This window comes from Polypterus senegalus, chromosome 15, assembly GCF_016835505.1.
Source record: "Polypterus senegalus isolate Bchr_013 chromosome 15, ASM1683550v1, whole genome shotgun sequence".
Taxonomy (NCBI): Eukaryota; Metazoa; Chordata; class Cladistia; order Polypteriformes; family Polypteridae; genus Polypterus; species Polypterus senegalus.
In genome coordinates, this window is record NC_053168.1 from 90251397 (window position 1) to 90271343 (window position 19947).

A 19947-nucleotide genomic window follows, 5' to 3' on the forward strand; every position below is an offset into this window, starting at 1 on the left:
CTGAATCAAAATAGACTAAAGTTAATTATGCAAAACATTTAAAGGCTAAAATAGAACTCCTTTCCTAATTTACTTTCCTCTTGTTTCTTCTGAAATGGTCCTTATCTTTACTTTCTTTTTCCTCTGCAAAGTGACTATAATTTTATACTCATGACTTGGTATATCTATTTTCTAAGGTATTTGTAACATGTTTTTCTGTATCACAACCATTAACAATTGATCATTTTTTCCTTTGTATTATTCTTTACACACTCATAGATAGATAGATAGATAGATAGATAGATAGATAGATAGATAGATAGATAGATAGATAGATAGATAGATAGATAGATAGATAGATAGATAGATAGATAGATATCTCCCATCCATGTTCTGTTACCTTTTCTGAAACCTAGTTAACTTTCTTTCAGATGCTTTTCTATTGGTGCTATTCTTGCTTTCACTACCTGCAGCAGCATGTTTATGATATGTCTTCTTCTTTCAGCTGCTCCCATTTAGGGGTTGCTACAGCTAATCGCCCATCTCCATCTATCCCTCTCTTTTACACCATTTTCGGCCACACTGACTGCCTTCATGTTCACCCTCACCACAGCTATAAACCTGCACTTGGGCCTTTCTGTTTTCCTCTTGCCTGGCAGTTTCACCCTCCACAGTTTTTCCCAATGTACCCCTCATCTCTCTTCTGCACATGCCCAAGTGATCTCAGTCCAGCCTCTCTCACTTTGTCACTAAACTGTCGTAAACTAAGTGTAAACTGTCCTAATCCTGTCTATCCTATGAAATATGAAAATTGTAGCATCTTCAACTCCACCAATTCCATCTCTGCCTCCTATCTTTTTGTTAGTACCACCTTCTCCAAACCATACAACATAGCTGGTGTCACTACCATTTTATAGACCTTCCCTTTCACTCTTACAGGTACTCTTTTATCACAAATCACTCCTGTCACTCTTCTCCACCCAGTCCACTCTGCCTGTGCTCTCTTCTTTACCTCTCTGCTGCACTCTCCATTACTTTGGAACATTTAACACAACTATTTAAATTTTTCTACCTTTATCACCTCTTCTCCTTGCAGTCACGCCCTTCCACCACCTTACCTCTCATTCACACACATGTACATTATCTTACTCATGCTGACTTTCATTCTCCTTCTCTCCAGTGTATACCTCCATCTCTCCAGGTTTGCCACAACCTGGCGTATACTCTCACTACAGATCACAATGTCATCTGTGAACATCATAGTCCATGGAGACTCCTGGCCGACCTCATCTGTCAAGCTGTCCATAACCATTGTAAACCAGAAAGGGCTCAGAGCTGATCTTTGATGTAATCCCACTCTCAATCAGGCTGTCATTCCTACTGCACACCTCAATGCAGTCACACTGCCTTTATACATATCCTGCACCATTATCACATACTTTTATACTACTCCCAACTTCCTCATAGAGTTTGCAAACATGCAATGCAATTCCATCTAACCTTCTCTGAACTTCTCCATCGATGCTCTTAAAACAAACATCATATCTGTATTACCTTTCCTGTCACGAAACCATATTACTGCTCACAGTTCGCCATCTCCCCTGTCAGTCTAACATTATTTAAAATAAACAATGATATCAAATATTACAAATGTATATTACATATTTGACCAATAAAAATGGGTTTACAGCAGTAACAATGTATGGAAAAGTGTGTTATATAAGAGGTCAGTTACAAAATGCTGTAATATAGAAGACATTCACAGTGAAAAGATGAAGAAACCTCATATTTATTTATTTTTCATTTAGATCATTCTGCAGATTTGATAATGAAGCATACCAATTTTGAAGAGAAGCATTACAATGTCACAGTATATGTTGAAGATAAAGGGAAAAAAGGAAAAAGTCAGACTGTTACTGGTAATAGCATTTACAAAGAAATTATTTGTATTTTATCAAGACACTTATAGCATTACATCATAATTGAGTTTACAGTTAACAAACTGATTTTGTATTATGAGGCATTCCTTACTGAACCTGGTTCTATTCTTACTAACAGTTCTAAATTAAATTAGCTGTAAATATCACTAAAAGTCAGTTTCTACTGAATTTTGAAGAAGTGTGGTATAATGTACACATTCTTACTTTGTATATGATATAATATGAGTTCACATTAGTTTACATCTTGATATGACAAATATGTCTACAATATAATGGAAATTATATAAGTTTAACCAGATTTGGATTTACACATAAAATAACACTCCCTATAACATTTAAGAATATTGGATTAAAATCTATGATTTGGGCCAAATGGCTGCTGTTCATAAAGTGTCTGTCCCAGTAGCAAGAGACACGGGTAGAACAGAACTCAATTCCAAATCATGTCACAACTCAGGGTGGTTCAAATCAGCATTAAGTAACAAGTCAAATCTTAAATGTCAAAACTGATACTGAGAATAATTGTTTCTGTGGGCGTGTGTGATTTATTTACAGTAATTTGTCAATATTGAGCTGCAATGAAAATTAATATGCCATAATCTTCTTTCAGTGATCATTTGCAAATGCTCACAATCTGGCAGCTGTTTTCTCGAAGTGCAGCATTTAAGAGGCATGCCATCTGTGGGAATGACTATTGGAGTAATTCTCGGAACCCTTTTGTTTATAGGTAAATAATTTGTTGTTTTTGTTTTCTTAAAGGGTACTGTACCATTCCTATAGGGCCTATGTTGATGGTTTATGAGCAATAAATCTTTGTAAACTGTGTGAGAATGGTTGACATGTTATAAAAGCATTATAAAAATAAGTGAGCAGAAGTGTTGATTGGTCATGTGCTATATATAGAATGATAGTTATTAAAAAGCTTGTTGGTTCACAATCAACAATATCAAAACTGATGTTCACTTACTATCATGCAGCCATCACTGACATACAGAAAGAACTGTGCAGAGTTGTGTAATTTTATATTTTTCTTTATGCATCTTCTACATAAGAAAATAATTAGGTTTTTAAGAGAAAAGCTAATTGGAATAAATGCAGGGCAGAGCTTCTTTTCACCCACAGCCAAAAATAAACATCAAATACCAAATGCACATTTTCATTCTCCCATAATACAGATTTTATTATTTATATTTGTTTTTTTGCTATTGGATGTCTACCCCATTTTCGCCTGTTGTTTATGAAATGGATGTGTAGTCATGATGTCATCAAATTGCAAATCTGGTTATGACCTTTGGTAGATCACTTGTATTGTGCAATGTTTCTCAAGCTTCAGGGAAAGTGTGCACAAGCTATTATTATGTGGTGAACGTACAAAGCAACTCCACGTCTGACAATAAGTATAGTTGGGTCTGTAACTGAAGACCAAGTGAGGAGACAACTGAGGAAGCCACACACAAATAAAGCTGCAGGACCAGATGGAGTCAGTTCTCGAGTTCTTAAGGCCTAGGCTGACCAACTGAAGGATCCAGAAAGTGCTGCTGCTGTAGAAAGCATCCTGCATTTTTCCAGTTTCAAAAAAGGAAGGTTTCTCTACACCTAATGACTACAGACCAGACTTGCATCTCACACCATGAAAATCTTTGAGGGGCTGGTTCTGGACTATATGAGTTCTCTTGTGGTAGATCACCTGGACTCACTTCAGTTTGCCTATTGGATAAAGATTGAAATGGAAGATGCAATTATCTATCTACTTCACAAGGTTTATTCTCATGTGAACAAAGCTGGCAGCACCGTGTAGACATTTTTTGATTTCTCCAGTGCATTTAATACCATCCAGCCATCCCTGTTAAGGGGTAAGCGATATGCAGGTGGACGAGCCTGTGGTGTCCTGTATAATGGACTATCTCTCTGGCAAACTGTAGCTTGTGAGGATCAAGGACTGTGTTTCTGATGTGGATGTGAGCAAAACTGGACCACCACAAAAAATACTGTAATCCTGTTGTCTTTTTTCTTCACTCTGTACCTCTCTGAGTATAAATATACAGTGCATCCGGAAAGTATTCACAGCGCATCACTTTTTCCACATTTTCTTATGTTATAGCCTTATTCCAAAATGGATTAAATTTATTTTTTTCCTCAGAATTCTACACACAACACCCCATAATAACAACATGAGAAAAGTTTACTTGAGGTTTTTGCAAATTTATTAAAAATAAATAAACTGAGAAATCACATGTACATAAGTATTCACAGCCTTTGCTCAATACTTTGTCGATGCACCTTTGGCAGCAAATACAGCCTCAAATATTTTTGAATATGATGCCACAAGCTTGGTACACCTATCCTTGGCCAGTTTCGCCCATTCCTCTTTGCAGCAGCTCTCAATTTCCATCAGGTTGGATGGGAAGCGTCGGTGCACAGCTATTTTAAGATTTTTCCAGAAATGTTCAATCGGATTCAAATCTGGGCTCTGGCTTGGCCACTCAAGGACATTCACAGAGTTGTCCTGAAGCCACTAATTTGATATCTTGGCTGTGTGCTTAGGGTCGTTGTCCTGCTAAAAGATGAACCGTCGCCCCAGTCTGTGTTCAAGAGTGCTCTGGAGCAGGTTTTCATCCAGGATGTCTCTGTACATTGCTGTAGTAATCTTTCCCTTTATCCTGACTAGTCTCCCAGTTCCAGCATGATGCTGCCACCACCATACTTCACTGTAGGGATGGTATTGGCCTGGTGATGAGCGGTGCCTAGTTTCCTCCAAACGTGACGCCTGGCATTCACACCAAAGAGTTCAATCTTTGTCTCATCAGACCAGAGAATTTTGTTTCTCATGGTCTGAGAGTCCTTCAGGTGCCTTTTAGCAAACTCCAGGTGGGCTGCCATGTGCCTTTTACTAAGGAGTGGCTTCCGTCTGGCCACTCTACCATACAGGCCTGATTGGTGGATTGCTGCAGAGATGGTTGTCCTTCTGGAAGGTTCTCCTCTCTCCACAGAGGACCTCTGAACCTCTAACAGAGTGACCATCGGGTTCTCGGTCACCTTCCTGACTAAGGCCCTTCTCCCCTGATCGCTCAGTTTAGATGGCCGGCCAGCTCTAGGAAGAGTCCTGGTGGTTTCAAACTTCTTCCACTTACGGATGATGGAGGCCAATGTGCTCATTGGGACCTTCAAAGCAGCAGAAATTTTTCTGTAACCTTCCCTAGATTTGTGCCTCGAAACAATCCTGTCTCGGAGGTCTACAGACAGTTCCTTTGACTTCATGCTTGGTTTGTGCTCTGACATGAAGTGTCAACTGTGGGACCTTATATAGACAGGTGTGTGCCTTTCCAAATCATGTCCAATTAACTGAATTTACCGCAGGTGGACTCCAATTAAGCTGCAGAAACATCTCAAGGATAATCAGGGGAAACAGAATGCACCTGAGCTCAACTTTGAGCTTCATGGCAAAGGCTGTGAATACTTATGTACATGTGCTTTCTCAATTTTTTAATTTTTAATAAATTTGCAAAAATCTCAAGTAAACTTTTTTCACATTGTCATTATGGGGTGTTGTGTGTAGAATTCAGAGGAAAAAAATGAATTTAATCAATTTTGGAATAAGGCTATAACATAAGAAAATGTGGAAAAAGTGATGCGCTGTGAATACTTGATGATACTGGATGCACTGTATATTTATACTCAGAGAGGTACAGAGTGAAGAAAAAAGACAACATGATTACAGTATTTTTTTGTGGTGCTCCAGTATTGCTCACATCCACATCAGAAACACAGTCCTTGATCCTCACCAGCTACAGTTTGCCAGAGAGATAGTCCATTATACAGGACACCACAGGCTTTCCACCTGCATATCGCTTACCCCTTAACAGGGATGGCTGGATGGTATTAAATGCACTGGAGAAATCAAAATTATTCATGGATGTAGAAGTGGTGCACTCCTACAAGTTCTTGAGGGGTCCACATTAATGACAGGCTGGAATGGTCTTCCAACACAGTGGTACTATATGAAAAAGGTCACTTTTAATGTGGGCAATGACTTCATTCTAAAAATAATATTCTCTAATAATATTTTCTGTGCTGTGGTGTGCTGGGCTGTCATCAGCACTTTAAGAGAGGCACACTTTATCAACAAGTAAATTAAAAAAGCAGTCTCAGTTATGGGATTCACTCTGTACCTCGCTGAGGTAGTAGCAAAGGAGAACGGTGGGTCTCAGCAAGGTAAAGTGTGCACACTGTCAGGGGGTATCAACCACAGAATTAAAACATTAGACAAATCTAGATGAGAACAGGCCATTCAGCCTGACAAAGCTTGCCAGTCCTATCCACTGATTTCTTCCAAAAAAAACATCAAGTTGAGTTTTGAAAGTCCCTAATATCGTACTGTCTATCACACTGCTTGGTAGCTTTTCAAACATCAATGGTTCTCTGTGTAAACAAAACTTTGTAATGTTTGTGTGAGATTTACCCTTAACAAGTTTCCAATTGTGTTCTAATGGAACTTAATTTAAAATAACGGCATCGATCCACTGTACTATTTCCCTAAACACTTCAGTCATATCTCCTGTTATTCTTCTTTTGCTTAAATGAAAAGGCTTAGCTCTTTCACTCTTTCTTCATAATTCATCCCCTTTAGCCCTGCAATCAGCCTAGTCACTCTTCTCTGGACTTTTTCTAATGCTGCTAGGTTTTTTGTAGCCTGGAGGCCAAAACTGCGCACAGTACTCCACATGAGGCCTCCTCAGTGCGTTATAGAGCTTGAGCATAACCTTCCTAGGACCGGTTTACTGTATACTTGACGCTCAGAACGCGTACACACTTACATCGTGGCTGCCATGTGTTCCCAGCATTCATTTGACACATCCTCTGAGCATGTCCTCAGAAATTAATGCAATGCATGCCTGAGTTTCAATACCAGGAAAAATTTGGCGGTGCAGTGTGATCAAGTTGGAACGTGACGTCAGAGTCTCTGTTTACTATCTACATGTGACAGAAGGCCGTTTTGTGTGCTTCGATGTTTGATTAATGGTTCAATGTGGTGAAGCAAAATACAGACATAAAAATTCATTTGTGGTTCTTTTATATTCAGGCGTCGCATATTCCCCAAAATAACGACATGATACATTTTAAAAGTCACACATACCATCTTTTGTGCCGTCTTTTTTTTTTTTTTTCAAAAAACACAACAGCATCAGAATGTATGGCAGCGTATTTAACACAGTGAAAAGGTCTTTTTTGTTATTAAAATGGAAATTTCGGCTTTAATCTCGAAAAGTCTACTTTAACCTCGTAGTTTATTTTATCATTAAAGTAGACATCATCTTAAAATCGAGTCAGTTGTTAATCGCTACGTGCTTCTGGGGCTTCCTCCTAAATTGACAGCAGTGGCAAGCAGCAATTGCCAAACAGAACACATTACCTTTATGATATTCCAGCTTTCTGCACATTTAAAATCCTTAGATTTATACTTGATGTCACTTTCATGATGAAATGCATTAAAGTATGCATGTTACATTTTACAATGTCGTTAAGTTGTTAACTTTGTTTAAATAATGAATACTGTTAATAACTACGCTTGTGGGGTGGCACAGTGGCAGAGCAGTAGTACTGTTGCCTTGCAGGGAGTCACATCCCTGGTGTTCCCTGCCTGGAGTTTGCAAATTTTCCTGGTGGGTTTCCACAGTGTGCTCCGGTTTCCTTCCGAAGACATGAAGGTTTGGGGATTTAGTGATGTTAAAATGACACTAGTGAATGTATATGCTTGTGTTCACTTTGTGATGAGCCAATGCCCCATCCAGGGATTGTTTTTATCTTGCGCCCGATGCTTGCTGGAATGGGCACATCCCTGGATTGATGGATGTAATCATTAAGCATCCTTTTCAGAGTTGAGCATTGTGACAAGGTGTCCTCAGAATCTAATGGATGTTTCAGGCAATTCACAACACAGCAAAGCTGAACATTTTCTCACGTGATGATATCTCTCCCTGCCACCTCAGGGAATCTTCCAGTTTTACGTAAAGTACGTGCATAAGTATAAACAGTGCAACGCTTGCGTGGCAGTAGCGTCTGCTGGAGTACTCGTTGCGTCACATGAAATATAAAACCAGCCTTAGACTTCTGTTCTACACAACTAACTAAATAACCTAACTTTCTGTTCGCCTTCTTAATGACTTCTGTACATTGTTTCACAGTAAATAGTATTGAATCCACTACGACTCCCTAAATCCTCCTCATAAGGTGTACTTTCGATTTTCAGACCTCCCATTGTGTATTCAAACCTAACATTCTTGCTTCCTACATGTAATATGTTACATTTTCTGACATTAAATTTCATCTGTCACAAATCTGCCCAAGCCTGTATGCTGTCCAATTTCCTCGAAAATGATTCAAGATTACCTGCCAATTCTCCTATCTTGGTATTATCTGCAAACTTAACCAGCTTTTATGTAACTTATATTCCTATCCAAATCATTTCCTGTATATACAGTATAATAAAAATAGCAGAGGTCATAGCACTGACCCCTGTGGAACACCACTCTTAATGTCAGCCAGTTCTAGTGACGTGCGGTGAGGTTCATGGCTGGTGAGGCACTGCTCCTTCAGAGTGACATTTACAAATATGTGAACCCAAAAAAGTAGCTTATTCATTAATCAATTGGCAGAATGCGCATTGACTACTGGTTATGTTTCATATCTCATCAGCATTCTTTACACACACATAGGTAAGGTACATATTCGGCTAAGAAAGAACGTTACATTTATAGCGACTAGAGAGAGCAGAGAGAGCGCATTTGCTCTGCACCCTCCATGTGTTCTAAATTTGCCATTGCAATTCCACAATTCATACTTATTCAATACAAATGAAAATACAGAGTGATGTACAAAAAAACAGATTTCAGATTTGACCTTAGTTTAAACATTTAGTTGTTTTTAAAAGCTTTTAATTGTGATGCTTTAATCAATTTTAATACAGACTGTTCAACAAAAGTATAACAAGAAAAACAAAGGAACATTTTATTTAAGGTCAAAATTTAGTTTTTAAATATTGGATTGCTTTTTTCTAAGTCTGATCCTATTTTTCTATAAAATTGAAAACCATTTAAGGTGTTACTTTTATTTGTAAAAGAAGTCCATGTGCCTATCCTTCTCAACGAAAATCTCTGTCACTTTCTTGTAAAAGTCCTCCTTATTTTTCTTTAGATTTAAAAATCTTAATCTCCCATTTTGGTAGTCAGTCGTAACAAAAAATAAAAATAAACGAACTACTGCAGTGTACTTGACTTTCTGATATCACTAACATATTGGCGCCTCTGCGTAGAAGAACAGCAACAACAAGTACCTGCTGGGCTCACACGCGATACCTTTGGTGCGGCACAGTACTGTCTGCCTCACCTTGTGCCTTTTCACTGCGGTTTTATGTCCAATCAGCAAGTCTAGACACATTATCATTAAAGATATTAGCCAGACTGTAGAAAGCCAGGGTGTATACCAAACATGTCTGCAAGCATTATATTGGTGACATACAGAGAGACAGCAACAGTCACACGCCAATTGCATGCATCAACCCAGTGTGTGAGGGAGAGCGCAGTCTGAGGTGAGGTGAGGCTTGACGCTGCTGCAACTTGCGTTTCTCCCCTGTATTTAAACAGGAAATGTGCCAATCAAATTCAAATCAAATCAAATTCAGTGATTTTGACTACAAAAATTATCAAAATTATTGGAATAATTCAGAAAACAAATTTATAACACAGACCAGTGGACAAATTTATTTTATGTTATTATTAGTTTTTTTACTTTTCATGATGAAACTGACCACTCGTCCCTGGTCAGTTCTGAAAAGATTCCTCACACCATAATCCTCTGCTTATTGTGTCTGAGACAATTTTGAACACAACTACAAACATCACCCTGATCTTTCACTTCTTTTAGTTGGATGCCCAACCTGTCATCCTATCATGTGGTACTTTATCAAAAGTTTTCTGAAAGTCAAGATAAATAATATCATATGCTCCACTTTAATCATACCATTTTGTTACTTCTTCATAGAATTCCAACATGTTAGTAAAACATGACCTCCCTCTTCTCAACCCATGCTGACTGTTCAGTAAAACTCCTGTTCTTGCTATGTGTTGCTCAATCTTATCCTTAATAATTCCTTCCATTATTTTACCTGTGATGCATGTTAATCTTATTGGCCTGTGGTTGCTTAGATCTGTGCAGTCACCTTTTTTATATAATGGGATATTTACTACTTTTCAATCCTTCAGAATTTCCCCATGCACAGTGACTTCCCAAAAATATGTGGCATAGGCTTATACATGTACTCTCTAACCTCCTTCAGAATTAGAGAGTAAATATTATCTAGTCCTGGAGATTGAAAGTGTCAAACTGTTTTCAGGTCCTTGTGGAGCTTGACGATGTCTCTGAAAATTCTGAATTGGTAGGAAGACATGAGGAACACCAACGGGCCACCTCAAAACCAGTTCCCAGAAAGAAAGAGAGAGGTAGTGATAGCTGGGGATGCGATCATTCAGGGGGATTGAAGTGCAGGTTTGCTCCGGAAACAGTGAGTCTCGCATGGTGTGTTACTTTCTGGGTGCACATGTAGGAGACCTCCTTGGAAGGGTTGATAGGCTCTTGGCCAAAGTGGGGCAGGATCCAGTTGTCTTTGTACATGTAAGAACAAATGGCATATACTGTGTGGAGGACTGCCAGCTTCATACTCTGATCCTCACCCCCAGGCCGCCAGGAGGAGCTCTCCCGACAGCAGGATCATGCCCCGACTTCCAGCAGGGCTTCACGGACCTTGTAGTATTTATACACAGCCCTGCTGGATACCTTGGGGGCCGCTGGGAGTCACTGTAGGGGGGCTCGTGGGCTCATATGTGCCCTATAACCCGGGAGTACGTCACGGTCACGTGACAGGAAGAAACGACGTGCTCCCGGGTTGAAGATAAAGGACTGTTTACCCTGACCTGGAAGGAATAAGGAACTGTGGACTGGTTGGGCAGGAACACCTCCGGGTCAGGGGCCATAAAAGGACTCTGGGAAAGTCCAGACACTGAGCTGAGCTGGGAGGTAGGAGGGCAAAGTGTCTGGGCGAGGAGAAGAGAGAATATTATTGTTATTGTTGATTTATGAGTAGTGTGGAGGGTGCTTTGTGCACATTATTGTTAATCAATAAAAAGTCTTGGACTTTTATCCAGTGTCTGGAGCCGTACCTGAGGGTTCAAGGGAGCACTAGCACCCCCGACTGCCACAACTGTATAAGGACACATAGTCTGTCAGTTCTATAATCCAAATTTAAAGAATTAGGTGCCAGGCTGAGGAGCAGAACTGCCAAGGTAGACTTCTCTGAAGCTCTGTCTGCACCAGGTTAGACTGAGGAGATTAGAAGGCTTAAAGTGTGGATCAAATCGTAGTGTGGGAATATACTATGCATATCTCAGTATTACTCTCTCGCTTGTTTAGAACACTAGTGAATAATCAGTGGAAAGTTACTTTTTTGTCATACTTTTAACTCATATTAAGGCCTCTAGGTTGAGGTTGGGAGCATGCGCTGATACAGCACATAGTTACACCTACCAAACGACAAACCCCCATGATGGGTGACACCTAAGCACCACACTGGAATGGTATGATTTTTTTTTTGTTGTTTGTTTGTTTACAGTGGCTGGTTAAGGGCCTTGCTTAAAGGCCCAACGGAGTTAACAGGATTTGAACAGGCAACCTTTCAATTGCTGGCACAGATTCCCTAGTCTCAGAGCCACCAATCTTGAGGTTGATGCTTTTACTGCATTTGTGGAAAGTTTGTAGTGAAAAAAAAACAGAGATAGAAATCTGATTATGCCTACTTTGGAATAAAACTAGCTGACCAGGACAAACAGTGGGCCCTGCACAGTGTCTGCTCAATTTGTGTTAAAGAATTAAGACAATGTACAAAAGGTAATAAAAAGGCATATGCTTTTGGTATTTTGATAATATGAAAGGAACCCTAATATCATAGTGATGATCATTTTTTTCTTTTATTGCAAAATTCAAGAATATAGCAAAAAGAATCAGAAAGAAATTGTTCATCCGAATCTTTTATAAGCGATAAGACCTGTACCACATGGATCTGATGAACCAGTACATACTCCATTTGACAGTTTTGATTCTGTAGAAAATCATTCAGAAGGAGAAAGTACTTCAGGTGATGGTGAATTTGCCCAAACATATTTAAGCAATCAGCCACAGCCATTTATGCAGGTTGAAATTAATGATTTAGTAAGAGATCTAGGCCTTCCCAAAGATGGTGGAGAGCTGTAGAGGTCCCACTTTTAAAGATAAATACTTATTATATTAAATAATAACTTTCTATTGGTATCAAAATTAAGAATAGTTTGCAGCTTATTTCATAAATAAGGATAATGTCCCATGTTTTCCCTGTTAGTAGTATAGCAAAGCCAAGAATTTACATTGGATTCAGAAGGAATAGCCAGCCAGAAAAATCTCATAGCTTGATGCTAAAAACCTCATTAGACCTAGCTTGGTGGATCCAGATAAAGTGTTGCTGCCACATCTTTCAAATTAAGTTTGGTTTAATGAAGCAGTTTGTCAATGCCCTACATCAAAAGATCAAGCCTGTTTTATGTATTTGTGCCAGAGGTTTTTGGGTTTGTCTAAGGCTAAATTAAAAGAGAGCTCTTTTGACGGACCTGATACTAGAAAATTGATTTCTTATGCACAATTTGATGGTGTAATGAATGATCTGGAATGTCATTTTTAAGTTATTAGGTAACGATAAAGATCCAAGTTATAAAGAAATTGTGAAATAATTGTTAGTTAAGTTTAAGGAATTGGGCTGCAACATGAGTTACAAAATTCACTTTTGGATTTGCATTTGAAATTTTTACTGAAAGTCTCGGAGCAATGAGTGAAGAGCAGGGTTAAAGATTCCATCAGGATATGAAGGACATGAAAAGAAGGAACCAGGATACTGCTGGATGATTCCTCAGGATGCACCAGAAAAAGTTTAGAAATGACAGTCCACCAAGCAAAAAAATCTAGTGGAAAAAAGTGCTATACAAGATATTCAGTATATAAGTCAATTAATAGGTACAGTTGTTTGTTTTACATTTATGTTTGACTGACTAAATCATTTTTAAGTTACATTGATATTTGACAATATCGCATACATGAATTGTGTAATTTGTTAACTTTTATAAAAAAAATGTTTCCAATTTTTTAAAGGAGATAAGATGGAAATATGTTCATGATTGAAAATGAAATAACTATTCACAAGTAAAACAATTTAAGAGTTTAATCTCACAGACTTGTGTAATGGGAGCAAAGAAGTATAGACAAAATGCATTTGAATGTCACATTTGTTATGGTGGAAGAATATTTTTTATCAGACATGAATAGCTGAATACCTATTTTTAATCTCTTTGTAAAGTAATGAATGGATAAATAACAACTGATAGAATGTCCACTTACACAGTATGTAAAATTACGTAGTTCTTTGAACTGTTGGGAAAACTTGAGTGTTTAAAAATAAATCTTTTAGTGAATCTCCTCAGTTGGCAGTTCTACAGAAAAGTTTACACTTAAAAGAAGAGCTTTTCAACCTATCCTGCCAAAAGCTAATTTCCACAAATCCACAGTGGTGGCCTGTATCACCAGAACCATTCATTTCTTATGGTTCAGTCAGTTAGTAGAGAAGGAGTGTCCTGGGAACTAGTAATTTAGTTTAATCTTGCGATATGCACTGTCCAAAATTAAATATGAAGAAATATTAACCACTGATATGATAACTAAGATAAAATTGTCGATACTGTAGGTAGTGCTAAACATTGCAAACAAAATACTGTTGAGAAATTCAGCTTTTTCAAATAGTTGAGTTAGGGATTCATAATGCCTTTTGGATGTATGTGTAAATAAAAATCTGATATACACATATAACAGACTATCCAGTGTATTTCATGTAAATATTTTACATCATTCTCAAATAAAATTAAAGCCATAGGAGAAATGATGGTGCAGTAGGTTAGTGTTGTTGCCTCACAACTTTTGAGATGTGGACTTGACTTCCAGTCCACTCAAAGTCTATGTGAAATTTACATATTCTCTATGGGTCCACAAGGATTTTTTTCTGGGTTTGCAGGTTTTTCCTTCATGATAGGTTAATTGCCATTTAATTGGGAGTAAAAAAATGTGTCCTGCGATGGACTGGTGTCTTAGTCTTTTTATTATCAGGGTATGCACCATCTAATCTTAACCATGAAATGGAAAAAATAGGCTTGAACAAACTAAGAAGACACTACTTTAATTTCAGACCATCCCTGTACTACCCTCAAAAGTGTTTTTCTGTGAATAATGATTTTATAAGTACTGCTGGCAGAGACCTGGTGGTTTTATTGTTAAAGACAGGAGAAACAAGCACAGAATTTTTCTTGTAAAATATTTTTTTATTAATTTTCAAAGAAAAAAAGGTGTAGTAAAATTTAAACATCAAAATGAGAAGAAAGTCCCCAACACACCTAATCCACACCACCCAACCCAATTTGGCTAAGAAGAGTAGCAGAGAAAAAAGGAAACAAAATGCATTTCTTTTTACAAGAGATAATCTGGTGGATGAAGAAAATTTCCAAATGAATTACATTATAAAATAACTTCCTACAGGCCCATATTAACCTCCTTAGCTTTGCATTTTATTCTAAAAACACATGTTAAAAGTGTTGCATTGTTTTGGCATGAAAATTTACATTTTTATTAAATCTCAAAAGTATAATAATGATACAAATAATGGTAATGATGAATTAAAATAATATGAAATGAATAATAATAGCAAATAATAATAACAGTAATAGTAATAATACTACTAATGATGACAAAGCAATATATAATCTCAAAATGAGTCATTTGTGTGGTGAATCTTAAAGCACAGTGAAAGACACAATCCAACATCACAGTCGGGACAATAATACCGTGTTTCTTTTCAGATTTTGTTTCCAGATTTATCAGTTTTAGAACTGCACTCTGCACAGGTACAAGTTTGATTCTGGTTTTTTCTGTTAGAGGTAAATGTCTACCGATAGGATGCTCTGGATTGATCCACAATGTGCTACGTCTCTTAGCAGTAGTGTAGACCGTTCAATGTGTGGCAATGATTTGTTCTACAAGCTGGCATGTAAAGTTTGCATGAGGTACAGTTTTGCCAGCTTTTTGTTTTTATAACATAAATGCATTCCGAATGCACTGTTCCACCAGATGACGAAATGTCTTTTTGTAGCAGTTGTTTTGTTGCTTCTGCATAACAGGATATAAAGTCAATTCTTGATCCACACAATTTACACTGCCTGTGATGCTATTGTATTTGACCACAGCACAAGGCTTCATAACCTGCTTGTTACCTTTTGCCTGTACAGTGACTGTAACTACATTATGTACAATGCTATGAAGACAAACATCTTTCTTGTCCTTCCATTTCAGCGCAAGCACTTTACCCTTTTGCTAAGCTATCGCTGTAATTTAGCTCTGCCAAAGTCTTCAGGAGTGCCATTACGGTTAGGATGCACTGTTCCATATGTGTCAGTCTGTCTTTGTAGCAAGATGTCAAATAGCTCTGGTGATTGTATTTTGGATTAAACATTGTCCCTTTTTCTGTGTACAGAACTGAATTCCAAATGCATCACATTTTAGATTTACAAAGCTCATAAAGTTTTATGTCAAATCTTGCTCATTTTGACTTAATGTACTGCTTCTATGACAGTTTGCTCTTATAAGCCAGGAGACTTTCATCAATTCTGACATCTCGCTCCATAATGTAAATGCTCCGCTCTGCTCTTCTCCATTTTGGGTGCTGGGTGGGTATTCTCATCAAAGTCTTCATTGTTGGTAAAGTGCATAAAGTTCATAATTAATGAAAAAGTACACTCAGACATAAAAAAGAATGGCAGCACTGACAGCACTTTTACAGGCCCAGTGATTTTCGGTTCTAACACTTACGCAAGGCGTGTACAGTTGACACTCAGGACTAACCCTTTTAGGACGGTTTTTGCAGCCCAAGTAACGTTCAGGTCTAGCACTAAGAAGGCTTAACACTTTGCTTTGTTTTTTCACCAAGATTCCCAGTTGGTCTTAGAACCTAAAGTTTTGAAATCAACTTCTTTTAAATCAATGAAAAGGAGGGCAATGAAAACTACGGAAGTTAAAAAAAATTCAGAGAGAAGGAAATAGTAGCATCTAAAGCAAACAAAAGAGAGATGGAAATAGAGGACCACAAAGATGAGGTGGGACGGCAGGATCAAAACATTTGAAAAAGGGAGCTGGCACTTTAAGAGAGCATAGATTACAAATTGGGCTGGGACAAAGCCCAATAAACTGCATTTTAATTGAATTGTACAAGTCCTATGGACAACTTTTATTGGATAAATTGGCGATTAAAGTTTTTGGAGAAAGTTTTGACTTCTTCCACACTGAGCTAGAATTTGGTATTTAAAGAACGGTGTAGATCTAACTGAAATGCCAAAATGCTTTTTGTCTGCTTCAAATAGATGTGCCTAAAGCACAGAGATTGTTTTTTAAATTGAAACCTGGTTAAAAAAACAACATTAAAAGAAGTGTTAAATAAAACAGCCGTGAACAGAGAGACGTCTCATGTTTGAGGACTGACTTTTTAGTTAAGGGTGAAGGAAAAACAGCAGACAAAGACGCTGAAAATTTAGAGAAATGGAGCTCTGACTCTCCAAATGCATACTGAGCATACAAATGTCTAAAGAAAATGAGACTAGAGTGAGGTGACAGGAAGTATACAATTAGTTAATGAAATTTCTAAACACAGTATGCATACATACCTTTTCTAACGTGATTTTCCCTTTACTGGGTCTTGTGGTACTGGATCTTATTCTGCAAATATTCGCACAAACATAGTCACTCACTTAATCCACTGGGACAATTTTGAATCAACAGCTAACCCACTAGATACATCTTTGAATTGAAAGGAGCACATACAGAGAGGACATGCATACTCCAAACTAGGAATCAAACCCAGATCGACAAAGCAATAAGGCAGCAGTGAAAGTAGTGTTATGTAACAAAAAAATAAAGATAATTATGAAACAGACGTCCTATTGCAAATTCTGCACCAAATACTGAGTACTGATTGGTGTGTCAGAGATACACACTGAAAGAAATGTGACTGCTAACATGGAAAACAAGACAATAGCTATTTATACTTTTTTATTTAATGGCAGTTTAAAATGATAAATTCATTTTTTGATAGTGTCGTTCATACACGGTTCAAAGTTTTTTATACAAAGTACAACATAATTTGGTCAAAATATTTAAAAAATGCCATTAGATTAAGACAGTAGCATGAGTGGGTTAAGTCTTTTCTCCAAGCTTTTGTTTCCACTTTATTGTGAAAAAGTGAAAGGCACTGATGCTGATGTGCAGGATAATTGAGAACAGCTTGGTACCTAATCTTCTAGCTTCAGGGAAATAACAGAAAATTGAGCGACAAATACTTTCAGAGTAGAAAATGATAGTAATGGTAGACAGAAAAATTAAATGAAAGTATTGAAGGGTGGAGATACAGTACATATATAATGGGTCAGAAAATAGAAAATGACACAAGGACTCTAGGATGAAATTTAACTATTGAACAAGATATGAAATATTTTATTTTATGAACAAAAGTCCAATGTGGAAATTGAATAATGGTTGCATGTAGGCAATATTTACTAAAAAATATCTTGCAAATAATTTCAGTTTCAAAGCCAGCTTCTGTAAGTCAAGGATAGTCATCAATGGTAGCTGCACTGAGTTACACCTTACAGCTACTTATAACATAAGACTACAGGCTTGCAAATATACATTTAATCTTAGGAAGAAGGCTTCATTTTTATTTCACTATATATTTTACACCTTTATCTTACAGGAAGGGATGGCAGTTTGGTGAATTAGTCACAGCCCCACAAAACAGGGTTCAAATCAAGAGTTAATTGTGCCTGTGTGAAGCTTTCCTAAAATGTCTGCCAGAATTCATCTCTGGTTGTTCTTTTTAACCCCTCACACCCAAAAGACAGATTTAGCCACATTGGTGTAATGCAAGTGAGTGTTGTTAGATATGTGAGTGTATCCTCGAATGGACTGTTTCTCTGTTCAGATCTGGCTCTAGTCATGCAACCAATCCTGCCTTGATTGGCTGCAGCTCCCCACAACTCTGAATTTACATTAAGCAGGTTCAGTACATAGAGTCATTTTATAAGTGACGTTTTACATATAAACAATTCATCAGTCTGGTTGGTTCATGGTGTCAGCAGAAAAGCCGCATAATATTTCTTAAGAAAGTATGAAACCTTACACAGTCACGTACCATTGGATTTAGAAAGAGACAAACTAAATGATAATTAGGCAAGAAGAGCATGTGCAAACATAAATAAGTATCTGATTCCTTTTCTTATTTGTTTAATCTAGTTCCATTTATTGAAGCAGTTGAAAAACCAAAAGACCTGACACTATTTCTTTAGACTGTGAGTGGAATGACTTGCAAACATGATGACTTTGTAACATTATTATTGTCCATGCTTCACAATATCTATCCTAAACCTAGTTTTTTGTTTTATTTATTGGCATATTGCTCAAGAATTTTATGAAATGATGAGAATCAGTGTGCATTCTAATGATTTGTTCATTATTTAATTTCAAATCAAATCTAATTTAAACTTTTTCCAGGTGCTGTCTTGATTGCTGTGTTCTGTCATCTGAAAAAACAGAAGTCAGGAAGTGAAAAAAGAAATATGAAGAAAACATATTATTGAAAGTGCTGAAAAAATATCCTGTTTTTATAAACATTTATCTACATAAGTGCTGATAGACCGATTAGATCAAATGTAGGTTTTTGTCTATTTTTAGAACTATAGTTTTGTTTTTTATGATAATGCTTCACCCATACAACCCCATATTGGCCTGAATAAAGCCTACATCCTGGAACATGCCGTTACAGAGATGTGATAACTGAAGGGTCAGAGAGAAAACAATAAAAGCAACAAAGAAAACTGTATCGAAAAACAAAGTAATAGTGTAATGCCCAGTCAAGTATATTGTAGTAGAAAGAAAATTGCTAGGCAAAAAGAATAATGAGATGCTTGTTCATGTGTTTATAATAAAATGATTCTGAGCAACAGAAACTCCTCAAGCAGTGAATCCTCGAGTTTCATCAGGACATGTTAATGCTTTTGTAGGTATAAAAATATACAGTACTACACAGCTTCCAACAGATATGGCAATGCTTTTAATGTTACTTTTGACTATGACATATCATATCATACAAGGAATTCAACCCATTCAGAACTGAAAGAGCACAAAATGTTAATTTTGCTCTATTAATTCCTCCTCATCTGAAAAGACAAAAAACAGATATTGATTTGGCAAAGAAGGAGTCAAGTCTAATTCATTACAGATCTCCTACTTAGAATTATATTTCAATACTCATGTTTTTTAATCTGAACATATTCTTATTTATTATGATTAATTTGTAAATGTGAAAAGCTTTGCTCCTTACAATCACTTAAAAAACAATAAAGAATATGCACTTCAGTGTTTGATGGTAATATACACACAATGTGGAAGACAGATTTCAAAATTAAAAGCAAGAAGCCACAAATCTAAAATTGTAAATGGACTTGAGGGGTTATCACCAGATATCCATGTCTGCAGGGGAATGTGGCATTAAAGTAGGAGGAATTTGAAACATTTAACATTATAAAGTAGCTTTTGTGACGTACAACAAAGTGTATATCTATATATTCTATGAAAGGAGACCAACCATTTTTACAGTATCCTGTTTAACCACATGGTCTGTCACTTCATTTGATTGAAATGAACAATTCCCATAAGTATTTAATCTGCCTGAAGAGTGTGATATTGAAGATACTCATGTGTTTTTTTTATGGACTCAGAAGTTTTTACTTTACTACGTTTTTCACAAGTAGACAACTCAAATATTTTATATGTTTACGATTCTTTATATTTGCTATTGTACAAATATTTC

At 37.1% G+C, this 19947-nt stretch overlaps 1 protein-coding gene across 1 annotated transcript in view; it reads left to right on the plus strand.

Annotated features, from left to right (window-relative positions):
- The window catches only part of LOC120515506 (cadherin-17-like), an 85966-nt gene extending 66736 nt beyond the window's left edge, over positions 1-19230 (plus strand). Inside the window, exons 16-18 of the mRNA XM_039736567.1 lie at positions 1788-1898; positions 2530-2646; positions 18630-19230. Coding sequence (XP_039592501.1) covers positions 1788-1898; positions 2530-2646; positions 18630-18715 — 314 coding nt within the window. The 3' untranslated portion in view covers positions 18716-19230. The remainder of the gene's footprint in view (positions 1-1787; positions 1899-2529; positions 2647-18629) is intronic.
- The last annotated feature ends 717 nt before the right edge of the window (positions 19231-19947 follow it).